The sequence below is a fragment of the Schistocerca piceifrons genome, chromosome 1, assembly GCF_021461385.2.
Source record: "Schistocerca piceifrons isolate TAMUIC-IGC-003096 chromosome 1, iqSchPice1.1, whole genome shotgun sequence".
NCBI classification, from domain to species: Eukaryota; Metazoa; Arthropoda; class Insecta; order Orthoptera; family Acrididae; genus Schistocerca; species Schistocerca piceifrons.
The window spans coordinates 1,232,865,772-1,232,884,914 of NC_060138.1; the positions used below are offsets into that span (position 1 = coordinate 1,232,865,772).

The window sequence follows — 19,143 nt, forward strand, 5'->3', positions numbered from 1 at the left end:
ATAGGTACTATCCATAACCACACTTTACATCCAAGTCATAGTCACAAATATGCGAATATAATACATTGGCTTATACTTGAGGTATTTTGTTTTTCACGAAGTGGTGGCAGACGATGCTGTGGCGTCTTCGAAGCGTGAGTTTCTCCAGCTCCAGCCCAACAGCTGAGCGAATTTGCATGATATGTTGGTAGCACTTCGTCTCCTTGCCTGTTATGCTGTGTAGCAGGCTTTAAAGCTGTGCGGATCAGCATAACGAAGAGGCGTGGGGTCTCGCTCGTTTTGTCCACGACTGTACAATTAAAATGTTTTTGTTTCTAGACACTCATTTCAACATTGTTACACTAACAAATAAGAATTATTTCCAAGAATTGCTTTGACAAAGAAATATACATACACAAGTATTGAGATATTATCCTAACAAATGGTACAAATGTTAAAAAAAAGGGAAAACATCCAACAAGATAATTTTTTATTCTTTGTTTTTATAAGAAGAAAATAAGTAAAATATAGTTATTCTTTTATTTTTATGAGGAGAAAATAAGTGGCATATAGTTTTAGTGTTTATTATGCCTTAGTTTTGTTCTTTATACACTGTCCATTTCAGAACTAATGACTTATTTTTATCGATAGTCTATTTTTTACTTAAGTCCATAGTCAATGACTGTTATTTTGTAGTTTATTAGCTATCTGGTGTGCTTAACGTATTTAGTATTTCACATGTTTCTTTTGCACAATTCCTACATCACATAATTTGATTTCACACATTCACACAATCCTATGAATGTTTAAGCATGAGGTTGGCGAATGTTTTTGCATGAAGGTGATGGACTTGAGCGAGATGGATGTGGGAAAGTATTTGATGTACAGCTTCGTTCGTCGTTCCTTGTTGGCTTTGCAAGTGTGTGTTGCTGTTGTCGAGGTCCCATAATGGAATGGAGCTGTGAATGCAGAATCTCGTGGTTTACTGGCTTTGTATGCGTGAAAGTCATCGTTATGTGTCGCTGAAAGCGGTCGTTTTTCGTTGTAATACTTTGCAGACGACTAGTTTACAATAGGATAGGGATTTGGGAAGGTATGTCGTCTATTCTTCACCCATCTTCTTTCTTGGTCTCAATCTTGCGAATCTTCAACTTCTGTTCTTCCTGCTTTTTCTCTGCTTCTTACTTGCTTCTTGGTTCTTCTCTGGGCAGGATATGGAAATATTTATTGATAACTAGTCGCTTTGAAGTTCTCCTCTTAGGAACAGTTTGATAAATTGTCTGGGCGTGTCATTTTTACTTTGTGGAAGTTTTCTTCAGTTTCGTGCATCAGTGTGCTGTTTAATAGCAGTAGTGTGACTTTTACACATTTTTTTTTTTTTTGCCAGTGGTGGCTTGCCCAAGCGGGTCTTCTCGTCGGGTCGTTTTTTGCTCACTCCGCTGAGTCGGGGCGTTCCAAGACCCTCTTGGCCTTCCGTGTTCTGCCACTCTGTGGTTCCGTGTTCTGTCCCAGCAGGGTTCCGCCACTCTGTGGTTCAGCAGATTTACTGCCCACTTCAGCTACAAGGGCCCTCTGTTGGTCTCGCTGTCCTTTCCCGTCTCTCGACGTTTCTGCCTTGTAGGAATCGTGTCTTGCTAATTATGTCCTTTTCTTTCTTGATACTTCTCACATTGCAACTTGTGGGTCATTGCATCTGGTCTTTGCTGGAGTTTTTACAATGGTTCTTACAAAAAGTTTTACTTATAATCATCTAACATATGTCTAGTACCTACATTGTTTTACGCCTTCTTAAAAAGCTTTACAAATTTCGGCGCCCTTTCCATGTTACAATTCTAAGATATTTTGAGTCTTAACTTCTACAAGAATCCTCAAATTCGTTTTTTATTTTTGTGTAGTGTCGTGGTGTATAGCATTTTAGTATTTCATGCTGTTAGGCTATCGATGCTTTATCCCTTCACCTTAATCTATGGTACTATTGGTGTTATTTTTGTTTTTGTTTTTATTGAAACTACTTTCTTTTTCCCACCTTCCTCTCTCTTCATTCTTCTTTCTCCTGACGATCTTATCTGCAACATAATCTTGTGCTGATTATTTACCAGTAATAAAATTAATCTTTTGATATGGCTCACATGATGAAGTCCTAAGGTTTTCCCTGTTTTTGGGTTCATTAGTTCCACAGCATTATCATGATAAATTCGGCTAATTATGACAGGTTCTTTGTATGCAGCGTAAAACTTATGTATTTTGTGTTTCTGTTTGCTGAAGAGATGGTGTGTTTTTACAAATACTTTCTGGCCTACTGAGAATGTTCTTTTAATTGCTGTTCTATCTCATCTTTCTTTTCTTTTAATGGCTGCCTTTCTGATGTTGGAGAGTGCTGTTGCTATGACTTGTTTGTGCTGTCTATGTGGTACAATAGGAAATCTAACATTTTCTCTGGTTATGTTTGGGGGTTCAATATTTTTAAGTACAGTAACTGGAGGTAGTAGTGTAGTGCTATGTGGCATTTCACTTATTACTTCTTGAAAATCTTTAAGGTATATATCCCAAGTGTTGTGTCTTTTGCCTGCATATAATTGGCTAAAGTGCCTATGTCCTTCATAGATCGTTCTGCTGGATTTACGCTAGGTTTGTACTTAGATATGTAGATGGGTTTTATTTTGTATTGTTTTAACATGTTCTGCCATTGCACTGATTTGTATTGTGGGCCATTATCCGAAATTATTCGTTCCACTCGACCTACTTGTCTGAGAAAATCTTGCCTAAATGCTTTACTTATAGTAAGACCTGTTGCCCATTTTAATGGTCTCAAGGTAACATATTTAGAAGTAAGTTCCAAAACGACAAATATGAAAATATATCCATTTTTTGTGCATGGGATGGGCCCCATCAAATCTGTTGCAGCTATTTGTTTTAATCTTTTAGGGATTATTGGAAACATAGGTGGTTTGGTTTGGAAAGTGACGTGTTTAGCCCTCATATATTTTTTGCATTTGACTGATACTGTTCTAATTCGTCTTTCCATATTAGGAAAATGGCTTGTTTGTTTTATTTTTAAAAAGCATTTCTTTGGTCCAAAGTGGTCATTACTTAAATGTGTATACCATATGTACTTATTAATTAGTTCATCTGGGATATAAATTAACCATTCATTCGTTGCAACATTTCGTCTAAAAAATAAAACATTGTTTTATACGAGATAGTGCTGTCGAATGTCTGGAAAATCCTTACTTCTCCACTTGTGTGTGATTCCTAGTATTTCGGGATCGTTGTCCTGTTCTTTGCCTATGTTTTTCAATGCTGTCGTAATGTAGTTTTCGAAAGGTACTTGTTTCATATAGTACATTGTAAACTGGTCTTCTGCTGCTTCCAAACTTATGTTATTGGATGCACCCTGTGGACATCGTGATAAAGCATCTGCTAATACATTCGCTGGTCCTGGTATGCATGTAATAGTGAAGTCAAATTCTTGTAGTATTAACATGCGTCTGGCTAACCTCCAATGAGTTAGTTTGGCGGATAACAGAAATTCTAACGCTTTGTGGTCAGTGTATACTTTTGTTTTTCTTGCGAATAGGAAGTATCGAAAACGATGGAAACCCCATACAATGGCCAATGCTTCCAGCTCCGTGACTGAATAGTTTTTCTCGCTTTTTGTGAGTACACGACTGGCAAATGCAATTGTTCTATATGATCTTGGCCCTGCGTGTTCGTATTCTTGGAATAAAACAACTCCTAAACCTTTTTTCGCGCTATCAGTGGCCATACAAAAATTTTGTGTTAGATCAGGATGTGCTAAAATCGGTGCTTTTGTTAGTGCGTTTTTCACTTTTAAAAATTCTTCATTGGCTTGTTGATCCCATACCCATGACGTGGTGTTGCGAGAGGGTCGATCCAAATAAATTTTTTATAGAATCCGGTGAGACCTAGAAATTCTCTGAGAGTTTTCTTATCATATAGAGTACAGAATTCTTTGATTGCCGTTAGTTTTTCTGGGTCGGGCATTACCCCTTTCTCGGAAATTATGTGTCCTAGAAATTTGACCTCTCGCCTTCCAAATTTGGATTTTGTTATATTTACTGTGACCCCATGCTCTTTCATGATCTGTAAAAACTGATTTAATGTGTCGTTGTGATGTTCCCAAGAGGGTTCTGCTATAATCACATCATCAACATAACAAGTAATTTTTTGTAAAATTTCAGGACTGAGTATAGTATTAAATCCCCTAATAAACGCTGCTGATGATATGTTTAAACCAAATGACAATCGTTTAAACTGGTAACATCTACCGAATACGATAAATGCTGTAAATTTTCTACATTCTGGAGCCAATTCTATTTGCCAGAAACTACTCCGTAAATCAACTGATGAAAATATCTTAGCACCGTGGAAGTTTTGTATCAATTCCTCTAATTTTTCTGGGCGATCTGTCTCAGTGATTATGATTTTGTTGATCTGTCTGGAATCAAGCACTAACCTGAGGCTCCCATCTCGTTTTTGTACAATATGGAGCGGGCTGTTATATGTGGAGGTAGCTGGTTCAATATATCATCACCTAACATTTTAGATATCTCCTGGAATACTTTATTCCTGTAGCTTAATGGGATTGTATAGGGTGGCACTCTAAATGGTTTGTGCTGTTTTACTTCAAACTTATACTGAAAGTGTTTAATACTGCCAGTCTTAGGTAAAAATACCTCTGCTTTATCTCGTAAAATACCCTCTAATTCTCTTTTAGTGTGTTCCAAAATACCACGAACTTCTCGCAATGTTTCGTCGATTTCTTTATGGACTTCTAACATGAGTTGAGGCGATTCCCCCTTTTGTGCATACCATTCTAATTCTTCATCCTCTTTATCTCGCGTCATTCTTAATTGCTTGTTTATAACTGGTATTTCTTCTAATTTTAGCTTTTGCTCAAAGAGAAGTGTGACATTCCCGAATGTTACGCTACCTTTCCCCATATCTATTATCGCTCGTCTCTCATTTAAAAAATCTGGACCTATAATCAAATCTACAGTTAGTTTAGGTATAATCAGGAAGTTGGCTTAGATCTTTTGACCTTGACACGAAAGAGTTAACCTTGTTTGTCTCGTAACTTCCGCAGCATTGTTTCTAATAGGACCTCTTACTTTAATCTTACGTGTTTTCAGAACTGGCATTTCCTCATTGGCATTACACTGCATGAATAAATTTTCTGAGATCGCAGTCAGTTCACTTCCGCTATCAGTTACAATATTGACTGGGATATGCTTTGCCATGGCTTCACAATTGGTTGAATTTGAAAGGGTTGGTTCTGTTCTTCTTCTTCTTGCATCAACGAATCCTCCACTGAATCATACATGAGTCTTTTTAGGAATTTCCCTTGTGAATTCGAACTTTCTGTAGTATAAGCTTCGACTGCTACTTCTCTCTCTTTTATTTCCTCTTCTCTATTTCTTCCTTCATTTACGCTTTCTTCAACATCCTCTACTTCTTCCTCATCCTCGTCTATCTTCTCCTTCTTCGTCGCTACTTCCACATAATCGCATGTAAATGCTCTAATTATCGCTTCATAACTTCCTTCATTATATACGTTGGGTTGTGTGCCCACTAGTAACTTATTTTCAACTTCTGTCGACTGCGCATTATCCTCATTGAATTCGCTTTCCCTGGTTTCCATCTCAAATAGTTCTGCAACACTCATTACTTCGTCCTTTCCTCCTACATTCGTTGTGCATGCCTCTGGTAATTCATCTTCCTCGTCAGTATTCTCCCAATTAATTTCGTCCCAACACGATATTGTTATTTTCCTGTCTTCGTTTTCATCTGGTCCCTGCGGATTTGTTTCTTCCTTCTTCTCTTCTCGTGATAAGGTATTTACTTTTCTGTTCAAGGTGCTGCAATTGTCCTGGGTCGGTGCGTCATTCCCTTTGGCATGGGCACTTAGCTGTCAATTCGAACGTTTTTCGGGGTTTGGTGGTCTTACCTCCACCTCTTCTATCTGTATTCTCTTTTCTTGCTCCGCTTGTTGATATTGGTTTCTTTGTTGATAATTTGTCGGTCTATTGGCGCTCCAATACCCGTTCCGGTTGTCGTTATTCCCTCTGTAATAGTTGTTGCCGTTCCTGGGTGAATTATAGTTATTGCCATATTCTCTTCTAAATCCATAACCGGTTCTGTGTTGAAATCTATTGTCGTTTCTTGGTGCGAAGTTATCACGTGGTTCGTAATTATTGTTTCTTCGTACTGTGTCTTGTGGATTCCACTGCTTTTTGCTTTCGTTTTCACGTGCGCTTCGTCTTTTTCTTGCGTCATCTTACGAAAATATGAACTCTAGTTCCCTTAGAATACCTTTAAATGCTTCGACGTCATTGCCTCCGCGACCTACTAATGATTGCTGGTATTTCAATGGTAACTTCATCGCGCATAATTTAATCAACCCTCCGTCACTGTATGGTTCATCTAAGCATTGGTTTTTATGTGCCATTAATTCTTCTCTCCTGAATTTTCAAAATATGGGTTCTGTAATAATTCGTACTTCACTCTGTTCTGTGCTTCGCTGGACCAATATCGTGAGAGGAACTTCTCTCTGAAATCTTCCTACGATGGGCATGTCACTGCAACATTTTGCATGGTTTCTGCGACTGTTCCTGACATGTGAGCACATATAAAGTCTAATTTGTGTGCTAGCGTCCAGTGTTCTGGTAATCCTACTCGGAATTGATCAATAAAAATTCGTGGATGTAATGAGTTTCCTTCTCGAAAGTGTTGAAATTTTCTGACTGTGAGGAAATGATCGTTGTCGTACTTCGTCATAGTTCTATATGAAATTCGCGATTCTTGGCCACTTTTGTTTCTGATCATTTCTCCCGTCGTTCTTTCCGGTTGTGGTAGATCCATTGGATATTGTCCACTGTAACTTTCGCCTACCCTTGTGTAGTATCGTTGGAGTGGTACGCAATAATTTTCTTCCATCGGTTGTGAACGTGTAGCTGAATGCATTGCACCACCACCACCTAGAGACAAGGCCGCGGCGCGAAATTCATAGCAGGTCGTGACGTCACTCCAAGCGGGCCACCATGTTGTGTTTCGAAGCGTTTGTTTATCTACACGTTTGTTGGATCGAGTGCTATATTCGTGCTTAAAACTAGCGATAACAGTGTTTACGTGTAGTGAAGCTACTGTGAACATGGTTTACAAGTGGTGTGTCCCAAGGTGTCGTCGGAATTACGGAACTCGACCGAAAGTAATGTTGTTTTCCTTTCCGAAAGATACGAATTTGCGTTGGAAATGTCTTTCAGCGATTCATAGGGACAATTTCCAACCCACTGAGCACACGAAGGTATGTAAAAACTATATACCTAGTACAATTATTATTTTTTTCTGGTGGAATATCTTGCATTTTGGATACATTTGACTAAAATTGTGAGCAAAAGTTCGCAGTAAATAGGCCTAGTATTCGTTATCAAGTGGCTTTATTTTGATTTTGAAAACGAAATATAAATTTGTGGTTCGTGTTACTTTTTATTCGTGTTTAAATTTCTCTGCAGTTCGTATTTTGTTACGCATTACCGATACGTTTTATTCTCTATTTGTGAGGGGGTGTTGTTTTTCACTCTCGCATTAGCTAGCGTGAGTGCCAACGAATGTTGAAACTGCTGTTTTCATGTTTAAAAAGCGACCTCTCTGTATGAAGCATATCTGTGATATTTTTCGATGTGTCAAACAATGGAACAAATTAATCTAGAAATAGGTTAAATTTATTATTGACGTTTTCAGATTGACACATTGTCTCATTCCAACTGCTGCAAATGTCTGCTGAAGGTTTGTGGATTTTCACTGTTGACTTATGCTCAAAATCTGCCATATTTTTACAGGAAAGAAAATTTACATTACAATAACAACGCATAATTGTTTTTGTGAGGTGAGTTAAAAGTGATTGTTTGCTTGGGGAAAGTACTCAGCTTTCCTGAGGGAGCTCTATAAACAGTTACACAATATTTATTTAGGATACTGAAGGCAGAGGAATTTAATATTATACACTGTATTAGTGCAGAATTTTTCAAGTGAGTGTAAATAATAGTTGTCTGGTCCTGAAAGAATGTACTTTATCACAATGCATTTTTCACAAATGTACCTTGTTTTATCATGTATATCGCAATATTATTTACATCCCGCACTCGTACGTTTTCACTGGCTATTGATAAGTCTTATGCATTTACATTACCGGTAAAAAAGAATTATGAACTATAGTTTCTGCTATATCGCGATTGATAAAGTTACTTATTTTAACCATTCGGCAAAGTACTCTCCTCTTTGCGTGGTATCATTTGCCAAGATCTCGTTTCGTTATCTCCAGCGGCTTACGAGATATGACAGGCGTTATGAATATTTCATTCCCGCGCGTTGCGATCGGAAGTGAAGTTGCTGCAGACGCTCAATTTTTTCGAGATTGGAAGCAGATATTGATCCAAAGTTTTACGAAAATTTCAAAACCTCATCTGTATTTCATACTCAGCAATAGAATGTGTAATATGCATCAAACACAAATTCATAGCGACCCCTATTTTTGATGGCAACGTTCTCAAATTTCATACTCATCTGTGAAATACCACAATAGTTATGACCATTATCGAAATGATTGGCACTTCATCATGAAGCTGCCATATAAAGCTAAAAGTATTTCAGAAATTAATTATTTTTTACGGAATAGGTTCTGTAAAACCGTTTGACAAAGATTTGCAGGCCGTGCGTCTCGATTCTTTAAGCGCAGCGCCAAGCCAACCCTGGCCCGCTTTGCGTGACGTCACAAGAGCGCGCCGCGGCCTTCTCTTTAGGTGGTGGTGATTGCACTGTACTCTTCACGACCTGGCTTTCCATTGTCAGGTATTGGTTCGGTATCTTGTCTGGCTAACCTTGCCGCTTCATTGCACGATCCAAACTGTCTTGAAACATACATTTGTGGTTCTGCATGTGTTTGTGGTGCCGTTTTTTCATCAAGAATTTCGAAACGTGTTTGTTGCTGTGCAGGCTGTCTGATTTCACGTATGTTACTTTCCGCCTGTGACTGGAATCGCAAATGCGTAATATCTTCGTTAATTGCTTGTTTTTCCGGTGCTGTTACAGATACGGATGTGGTTGCAGACTGAGTGCTTGTTCGATCTTGTTCACTACGCTCTTCAATGGTTTGCAACAACTCTGTTCGGAATTTCTGAAATTGTTGCTTCGTTTGCGCTTCTATTTTGACTATGCGGTTATCATATCTTTTCAGCGCTGCTTTTGTGATACGTTTGTGTAGCACACTGTTTTCAACAATTTCGCGCGCTGTACCTGCTGCTTGTCTAGTAATTACGTTTATCTGTTTCTCTAGTTTCTTGACTTCTCCCTGGGTGTTGTTACGTAATGTTCTGATCTCGTCCTGAGTGTCATTACGCAATGTTTGTACGTCCGCTTGTACCTTGTCAATGTCTGTTCTCAATTGATTGCGACCTGTTACTAAGTTTCCTATCACTTCTCGAGAATCTTTTGCCTCGTCGTCAGTATGACTTAGGTGTAACTGATTTTGTTTGTTTTGTTCTTTAATCTCACGCATTTGTCTCGTGGTTTCAGCAATTTGTTTCGTCGTTTCTGCATTCTGAATTTTAATTTGGTTCGCAATTTCTTTATTTTGTCTTGTCATGGTTTCCATCATTAATTGTAATAATTCTGCCAGATTGGTGGGTCCTATTTCGTTTTCCTCCGACGTCCTACGCTCTGTGTTTTCGCCCAAGTGTTGGTTCGCAACCGATTGCATTGAACTGTGCGGTGATACGTTTCTGCTCGCATTCCTTGTACTCTGTGGTGAGGGAGCTCTGATTACTTGTACTATGGGTTCTACGTATTCAAGACGCAAGTTAGAATCCTCATCGACTGTCTCTCTACTTTCCTGCTCCTCTGTCGTATGCTGACTTACGTTTTCTGTTCCTTGACGTACATTATCCTCGTTATGGTGCGTTATCTGTCCTATTTCTCGCGATACTGCATCGTCTGTTGTACTGTCCTCTATTCTCTGTCCATTTTCATGCTGGGTCTCTACCTCAATTCGGTCAATGTCTTGATCTGCTATTGCTAATCTTTCCGAATCCCAATTCACGCGCCCTACTTCGCGTCAACATACGCTCATACGATCTCACGCGTTTCATAAACTTTTTGCACACACGACTTGACAATCCATTCACTTACTTGTTGGGTCAGAACCAACTTGTCAACGATGTATTCGCCACCTGTGCGCTTGCATTGGAGAGAAAACTTAATTCTAACAATATTAAAATTCATAACTTAATTATGCTATTGTCTCTGCTAGAATGTCTCACTTTCTATTGAATACTTTCTTACTATATATCGCTGCAGCTACTGTTTTCGACTATTTATAACTTTAGGAAAAAAATTTTTGTTACAAAAACTTTTCAACAAGACATTTTTCTGGCCTAGTTAGGCATGTGGTCGACCTTCAATAATGGTATTTTCCCATCCTGGCATGGTCGCCATTCTCTAACATTCTGCGTGGTGTCTGTTGTTCTATGTCGTGGCTCCCTATCACTTTCGCGCAACGACGCTCTGAGCGTCTTTTTTAGAGAATTGAGTAGTTTGAACCTGGGACCTGTTGCTGGTAAGGAGACGCCAGACTACAGATGACATGTAGAGTTCAGAAGAGTTCAGTGAGACTAGCGATGATATAACCAAAGACTTAATGATTACAGCGTCAGCTCCACTGCACTCCCTGTAAAAGAATCTTAATATTAACTAAATTTAGTGGAAGGGGTTCAAGGCTATCCTATTTTTAGTTAGCTGGTAAAATAACGTCGAAAAAGCAGTTAAGTTTACCACTGGAAATTTTATTCTACTCACAAAACATTGTTTATAAATTGCACTATTGATAAAAGGAAATGTTTTAATACAGGATGATAAAAACCAACTGCGTTCAACAAAAATGTGAACGAATATTCCCTGAATGGGTTTCCAAGTTGTACAGTGGATCGAAGGATGACCTATGCCATATCACATCTATAATCTAGGTTTAAATTAAGTTTCACAAAAGAGAAAACTATCAAAATGGTCTACAGTGACCCTCAATTATCTTTAATTACTTATCTAACTTGTCGTAAATTACAGTGGCTGATGTGGCTTCTTAATAATTATATAACAGAAAAATCATCGCGTTTCAGATTTTAACTTACGTAGAAAATGTGAATACCATGAGCTTTAATTGACGATCGACACTAGTATTACGCAAAACGGGAGTGTAACAGATGAGACTTCTGCAGTTCTGAGTGAAACTTTATGCGCTGTTATGCGTTATCGCGTGTGTTAATTACCTTGTCGTTGGTTAGGCAGTGTCAGGGGGCGTCGGTCGGCACAGCTCCACGCACCTCGCCGACTCGGAAGCAACTCTCCCCTAACTTCTCCTTACTACAATTTACCGAAGTTGGTTTAAAAAAAAAAACTATCTGGCTGTGTTTTCATCTGACCATCAGGGTCTCAATGTTAACCTTAAGCTCCGCCTACAAAAATTCTGTCTATCCAATGAGAAACGTTATACTTTTCGTGGTGGGGCAATGTTTTTAACGTTTGCAACGTAACCGAGACGCGGAAAAGTCTCACGCTAAAACTTGCAGCTGGTGTGGCCGTTTTAGTGTTATCGTAAGATCTATACTGTTCTTCTGGAGGGCTCTAGCTTTTAACATGGGCTGGGGGGTGGTCCTGGCGGTTAGCTGGCGACGTGGGTGTCCGTCCCTTATCATAGGGCCTTCTAGCTTAACACGGTTCTGCTCTCAGCTTCTGTTCTCGTTTCTCCCCTCGAAACTGCGTCTGTCTCACGGTGGGAAGGTATGACATGCATTCAGGCATTCTTGTGTTAGTCTGTGGTATTCCATTTGCTCACTCGTTACTCGTATTACTTTCGTTAATTTAATGTCACGATTTATTCGGAGCAATGTGAAATACTACTGGATTTGCTTATCATGTCAGGGTTTTCATGGAAGGTGTTGGATTTGCCTGACACCTTACACCTGTAGACCATAAATCTTCAGGAGCTCCACAGTTTTTCTATTGTATGTCAGAGATGGGTCCCGTTTTAGGAATGTACGGGCTACCTTCCAACGACGATACCATTTTGCTGTGATATTCAGTGGTATTACGAACAACCGTGGCGTTTCTCTTGTCAGCAGGCAGTACCAGAATATCTTCGTCTTTCCGCAATGCACGAAGCCCCTCTAGCTCTGCTCTGCTGACGTTAGATTTTGGCGGCTTGGCTGAGGCTAAAATGCTACTGCTGGTAACCCTTACATCGTCGGCGTCTCTTGTGAGAGATGCAGCACCGCCTGTTCCGCTCCATTAATATAAACCGCAAGAGGTACAGTGCTCTCCGTGAGAGCAAAATTCAATTCTTTATTAAGAGCCTAGATAGCTCCTGCGTCCAGGTTGTTGTACATGTTTATGACAGTGCATACCATTCCGTGAGATGACACCGATGTTTGCGTGTTTGCAAGTCTGTCAAATTTCTTTGTCTGTTTCGCCGTTATATTGCTATTACGAGCTCTTTGATGATATGCCGTCGACATATCGACCCACTGCCAGCCGAGAGATGAGAGGACTGCAGATAAAAAGAGATGCCAGTTACATCAACTGCGTGCATTGGTATCCAGTTCGTACCTTGTATGTCGTATCCTTTCTTTGACGATGGCCAGGCTAGTCTTCCGTAAAATATTATTCATTCCTGGCGACCTTATATGATGTATTACTGCAGCAGTATGTGAAGGCTGACGCCCAGTCTGTACACAAAGCTCCTCGCATAAGGCTCACCCATCGCGTTCTGCCCCAATGTGTTGCTTTCTCTGTCTATGCCATAGGACCAGGCCTTTCAACACACAACCTGTCCCTCCACTTCCCCCCTCCAAAAAAAAAAAAAAAAAAAAAAAAAAAAAAAAAAAAAAAAAAAAAAAAAAAAAAAAGAAAAGGTTCAAATGGCTCTGAGCACTATGGGACTTAACATCTGAGGTCATAAGTCCCCTAGAACTTAGAACTACTTAAACCTAACTAACCTCAGGACATCACACACATCCATGCCCGAGGCAGGATTCTAACCTGCGACCGTAGCGGTCTCACGGTTCCAGACTGAAGCGCCTAGAACCGCACGGCCACCCTTCCCCCGCCCTCCCCCCCACCTCCCCCCACGCCCGTACACCTCCTTGCCCAGACACATCACGAGCTGAACTCTAGAGAATCCATGCATTTCATTTCAGAGCAATGGATTTATTTTGTAAGGCTTCAATAAACTCGCACATCGTGTTTTTTATTTTCGTGTCTAGTGAGAGTGATATTCGAGACAATCGATTATGAGCATCCGCCACTCTGGTGAATGAAGCTGTGAATAAAAGTAACCTTTAAATAACAATGACGAATTGTGAGATAACGGTGTTAGACGCTGTTTGCGTCCGGATTGTAGATCCAGTGTCGAATGTAGCGTAGTCTCTTAGAAGAAGTCGTAAATGGCAATTAATATCCTCATGAGTGTGAAATGGAAAAATGATGATCAGTGACATATTGAATGAATGGGTACTGGAATTTGTGCATGCATTATGCTCTGTGTTGCTGCTAACATATGAATAAACGCCAAAGTTCGTTACTGGTATCAGTGATCGTAACTTAGGAACCTTGTTCACCTCCAGTTATAAATAACCACAACAACGAAAAACTAGTTGTAAGTTGGGCCACGGTATTAACAGCAACCGTACTGAGAAGTAATTGAGGTCATTTAGCGTGTATCGCGATACCAGAACGGAAGTAGACAGGTAACATCGAAATTTCTCAAATCGCTGATACCAGTAACGAAATCAGTCATAAGAGGTGGTTAGGTTCCTCTGGAATAAAAGATAACGTCCTTTGACTTAATTTATTCATCTTTAAAACATGGAAAACCCGCCTAACTATAGCGCACGCATTCACTTTTAAGGTTCTAACAAATTTTAAAGTTCATTCTCTCAAAACAAAAAAAGAAAAGTAACGGACGATTCAGCATCCCTATTCCCACGGAATATTTCCCTCAGTGTGGTATTAAACACTTTACAGTCCAACTTCGCGTACTGCTGACTCACGGCTCTTTCAGTTCATGTCCACTCGACCGAGTCTATCCCAGTACAGCCCTCGCGCGCTAGCTGCTAACTTGCATTGTCGTCGCGACAAGACAATGCCCTTCCCGCCGGAGAAAGCGGAACACCGCAGAAAGCTCTAGAAGCGAATCCTCGCTAGCTAGCGCTTGCTGCTAGGTAGTTCACTGGCAGGGATATAGACTGCGGTATCCTTACACTTAACCAGCACTCACTCCACATCGCCCAGCAGCTGACAGTAAAGTGTACTAGTGTATCTTCAAAGTTAAAGTGTACTAGTAGATCTTCAAAGTTCTGAAGGAAAAATTTGTTTCTCAGTTCAGTTTGATCATTGAGTAGGTAGTCAGGTGCTGTACTTGTGTAGATAAATATTTCAATTTCTTCAAGAAGGTCAAGAATTGTGCCTTTGTTGGCAAAATGTAGTATTCGGAGATTCTGTTCTATGTTGTTTGCAGAATGATTGTGTTGGGCAAGATGTGAGGCAAAGCTGGACTTTTTCAGGTTGTTTAGACGGAGTGCATCTATGTGTTCTTTAAACCTTCTTGTGAAGCTTTTACCATTTTGTCCAATGTAGAAGCTTGGACATGAGTTGCAAATGAGCTTGTACGCACCTGACTTTTGATACTGTTGTATAGTGGTTTTGGTGCTGTGTATGATTTTATTTTGTATTTTGTTGGTGGTGAAGAAACACATTTTTATGTTGCATGTCTGGAAGAGGTTGGCAATTTGGTGAGAAATCTTCCCTAGGAAAGGCAGGCTAACAAATGTGGTTTTCTTGTTTGTGGGTGGTTGTTCAGCAGCGCTGCCCTTAATATACCCTCACTCAGTTTCTAGACCATTTACCGCTTCCGGTTTTTAGGGGACTCTAGTAAGACACTGATCGCATACGTAAGGAAAGCGATCATTATGAGGTAACGACCGATAGTCTACTACGGTAGCCTACCGTAGTTTAACAAGTCTAGTTATGATGCACTTTCCAAGGTATCTGTCTGGAGCATAGTCTTGTACAGAGGTCAAACGTAGACGCTAAGCAGTTCAGACAAGAAAGAAGCTTTTGAAATGAAGATTAGATGGACAGATCGAATAGCTAATGAGGAGATTCTGAATCGAATTGGGGCGAGAAAAGAAATTTAAGGCAGAACTTGACTAAAAGAAGCGATCAGCTGGTAGGAAATATCCTGAGGCATGAAAGTGTAGTCAGTTTGGTAATGGATTGAACTGTGGCGAGGAAAAAACCTATCTATAAATACAGTAATCCGGTTCAAATGGTTGTACGCTGCAGTACTTAGGCAGATATTAAAAGTCTTGTACAGAACAGAGTATTGGGGAGAGCTGTAAGTCGCATTGTGCTTAGAACCATTTGAACAAGCTCTACTTGTACGGTGTGCTTAGCGCAGCTGCTGAAGGAGTTCCGTCTGTTCCGGCAGGTGGTGAACTCCGGCGAGCCGGCGACGTTCAACTGCTCGGTGTCGGGCTCCCCCCTGGCCGGCGTGGAGTGGCTGCACAACGCGGAGCCGCTGGCCGCCGGCCGCGCTCGCCTTTTGTCGCCGCTGGTTCTGCACGTGGCCGCTGCGACGCGCCCCCACCGCGGCGTCTACCAGTGCGTCGCCAGGGGGGACGACGACAGCGCGCAGGCCGGGGCAGAGCTGCGGCTCGGAGGTCAGTAGTCAAACCATCTTACTCTGGCCTTCACCCAGATTTTCAAGACTTTCCTCATCAACGTTCTGAAAACACGTCGCTCACCTCGGCTGTGCGAAACTCATCTCAGATAAATACCAATTTTCTATGTCCTCACTCACTGCGTAATCGTAATATCTGTCTTCGTCTGCAGTTTTAGACTCCTGTAGCTCACTGTAACACCGTGGAAGTTATTCTCTGACGTCCTGACCTTTCGTCCAAATTTTTGTTAGCTACATATTCCTTTCCCAGCGATTCTAAGAGAAACTGACCATTCCAGTTCATTTAGCCTTTACCATACTTATTGCTCTGTTGCAGGGTTGCAATGAGGTTTGCTGAGCCTCAGCGTACTACAATACTTGACACGCGTAAAACTGATTAAATCGGTTCCATCAAGGTGACTGTGACCAACGCAACTGCTGAGGCATTGTTCAGCATGAATGCTCACACTTTTCTTTACGGCATCAATTGCGTATCATACGTCCGACGTCAGGACAGTACTTCACAAGTATCACTCTGAATACAGTTGGTAGAAACCTCCAAGAAATTCTAATACTAATCCGAAAACGATGATCAGGTGGACGAGCGGTTGTAGTCCAAGACTTCGCTGTTTTCTACTAGCGCTCGCTGTACAACTATAAGGCTGGCGCCGGATCCAGAAGCAGTCTTGCCAATTGACTCCTTCGACTGTCCTTATGCCGGACAACTAACATAAATACCCGACGGGCGGAGTGATGCGGGACAACGCTCGATTTCCGCCCACTTGATAGGCGATAAAAAGCAGGCAAAGGTGTCTCCGTCGTAGGCAAGACCGCTTTAGCCGTACAGAATCTCGCAGCTTGACGCCTGCTGAGTAGGCAACCCAAGTTATACGTCTGTAGCGCGTGGAACATGCGAGCCCAGTATGATACAGCACATCAGTAACACCACGCCCACAAGACTTCGACTTTATTTTCCGGTTTACGGTCGGGTCGTTACTTATTTCCACACAGTGGCATCCTCCAAACCACTGGCAATTAAAATTGCAAAACCTTGATTGCATGCAGCCGACAGTTATGAAACTGGCCTGAAAAGTTCTCCTTGCTTGGGTACGCGAAAGATAGAATTTCAGCACTGCAGCACAAAGTAGATAAGACTGACGCCACCTCATGTGTATAAGGAAAGAGTACACAGCAGCTTTCTAACTCAAAAATCGTATTTGAATTTTGTTTCTTAATAAGATTGTAGAACTACTAACAGCCTTGGGAGAGCCAGCCCTAACACAACTCTACCATCTGGTCAGCAAGACGTATGAGACAGGCGAAAGACCCTCAGACTTCAAGAAGAATATAGTAATTCCAATCCCAAAGAAAACAGGTGTTGATAGATGTGAAAATTACCGAACTATCAGTTTAATAAGTCACGGCTGCAAAATACAAACGCGGATTCTTTACAGACGAATTGAAAAACTAGTAGAAGCCGACCTTGGGGAAGATCAGTTTGGATTCCTTAGAAATGTTGGGACACGTGAGGCAATACTGACCCTACGACTTATCTTAGAAGCTAGATTAAGGAAAGGCAAACCTACGTTTCTAGCATTTGTAGACTTAGAGAAAGCTTTTGACAATATTGACTGGAATACTCTCTTTCAAATTCTAAAGGTGGCAGGGGTAAAATACAGGGAGCGAAAGGCTATTTACAATTTGTACAGAAACCAGATGGCAGTTATAAGAGTCGAGGGGCGTGAAAGGGAAGCAGTGGTTGGGAAGGGAGTGAGACAGAGTTGTAGCCTCTCCCCGATGTTATTCAATCTGTATATTGAGCAAACAGTAAAGGAAACAAAAGAAAAATTCGGAGTAGGTATTAAAATCCGTGGAGAAGAAATAAAAACTTTGAGGTTCGCTGATGACATTGTAATTCTGTCAGAGACAGCAAAGGACTTGGAAGAGCAGTTGAATGGAATGGATAGTGTCTTGAAAGGAGGGTATAAGATGAACATCAACAAAAGCAAAACGAGGATAATGGAATGTAGTCGAATTAAGTTGGGTGATGCTGAGGCAATTAGATTAGGAAATGAGACACTTAAAGTAGTAAAGGAATTTTGCTATTTGGGGAGCAAAATAACTGATGATGGTCGAAGTAGAGAGGATATAAAATGTAGACTGGCAATGGCAAGGAAAGCGTTTCTGAAGAAGAGAATTTTGTTAACATGGAGTATAGATTTAAGTGTCAGGAAGTCATTTCTGAAAATATTTGTATGGAGTGTAGCCATGTATGGAAGTGAAACATGGACGATAAAAAGTTTGGACAAGAAGAGAATAGAAGCTTTTGAAATGTGGTGCTACAGAAGAATGCTGAAGATTAGATGGGTAGATCACATAACTAATGAAGTATTGAATAGGATTGGGGAGAAGAGGAGTTTGTGGCAGAATTTGACTAGAAGAAGGGATCGGTTGGTAGGACATGTTCTGAGACATCGAGGGATCAGCAGTTTAGTATTGGAGGGCAGCGTGGAGGGTAAAAATCGTAGAGGGAGACCAAGAGATTAATACACTAAGCAGATTCAGAAGGATGTAGGTTGCAGTTGGTACTGAGAGATGAAGAAGCTTGCACAGGATAGAGTAGCATGGAGAGCTGCATCAAACCAGTCTCAGGACTTAAGACCACAACAACAACAATAAGATTGTGGGATGTAAAAGTCACTCATGTTTAGAAAAAAAAAGAACATCTTGAACGATTGGAAATACCACGTTCATATTCAAAAGACATGTACACCTGTATGTCCTGCCGAGATAATTAGCACTTCCGTCATCTCGGTTCAGCATGTGTCCTGTGGCCTAGTAAGCACAGGTCCGCCAAGGGTCCTGATAATTTGTTCCATGCGTGATGTCATCGACCAGTGTAAGGCGCGAATGCCATCCTGTGGTACACCAATCCATACTGCTTTAAACTGGTAACGAAGATCATCTGTGGCGATTGCCATTGGTTCACAAAGCTGCACCCATTCTTTCACCATTACCCACACATTTTCGATTGGCGACAAGTCTGGTGATCCGGCATGCTGACATCCGAGGACATCAAGAATGCACGTGTTCGTGCTGCAACATTTGCTCGCGCATTGTCTTCCTGAAAAATGTGCATAAAGTGTATGGCTGTGTCGCAAGAAGTCATTCATGTAAGTAACACTGCTCACAGTGCCCTGGACACTTACCAAATGTGATCTGTGGTTGTACCCGATAGCATATCACCCCACACCGTAAAACCTAGAGTTGGCCTGTATGTCTTGCGCGAATGCATCATTATGATGCTACTCCCCCTGTTTGTGACGAACCAAAATGCGGCCATCATTTTCGATCAAACAGAACCTGGATTCGTCCAAAAA

The 19,143-nt window shown here is 40.9% G+C and overlaps 1 protein-coding gene across 1 annotated transcript in view; it reads left to right on the forward strand.

Annotated features, from left to right (window-relative positions):
* LOC124780123 (Down syndrome cell adhesion molecule-like protein Dscam2) overlaps positions 1–19,143 on the forward strand; it is a 372,570-nt gene that overhangs the window by 51,294 nt on the left and 302,133 nt on the right. Inside the window, exon 3 of the mRNA XM_047253757.1 lies at positions 15,533–15,764. Within this exon, the coding sequence (XP_047109713.1) occupies positions 15,533–15,764 (232 nt within the window). The remainder of the gene's footprint in view (positions 1–15,532; positions 15,765–19,143) is intronic.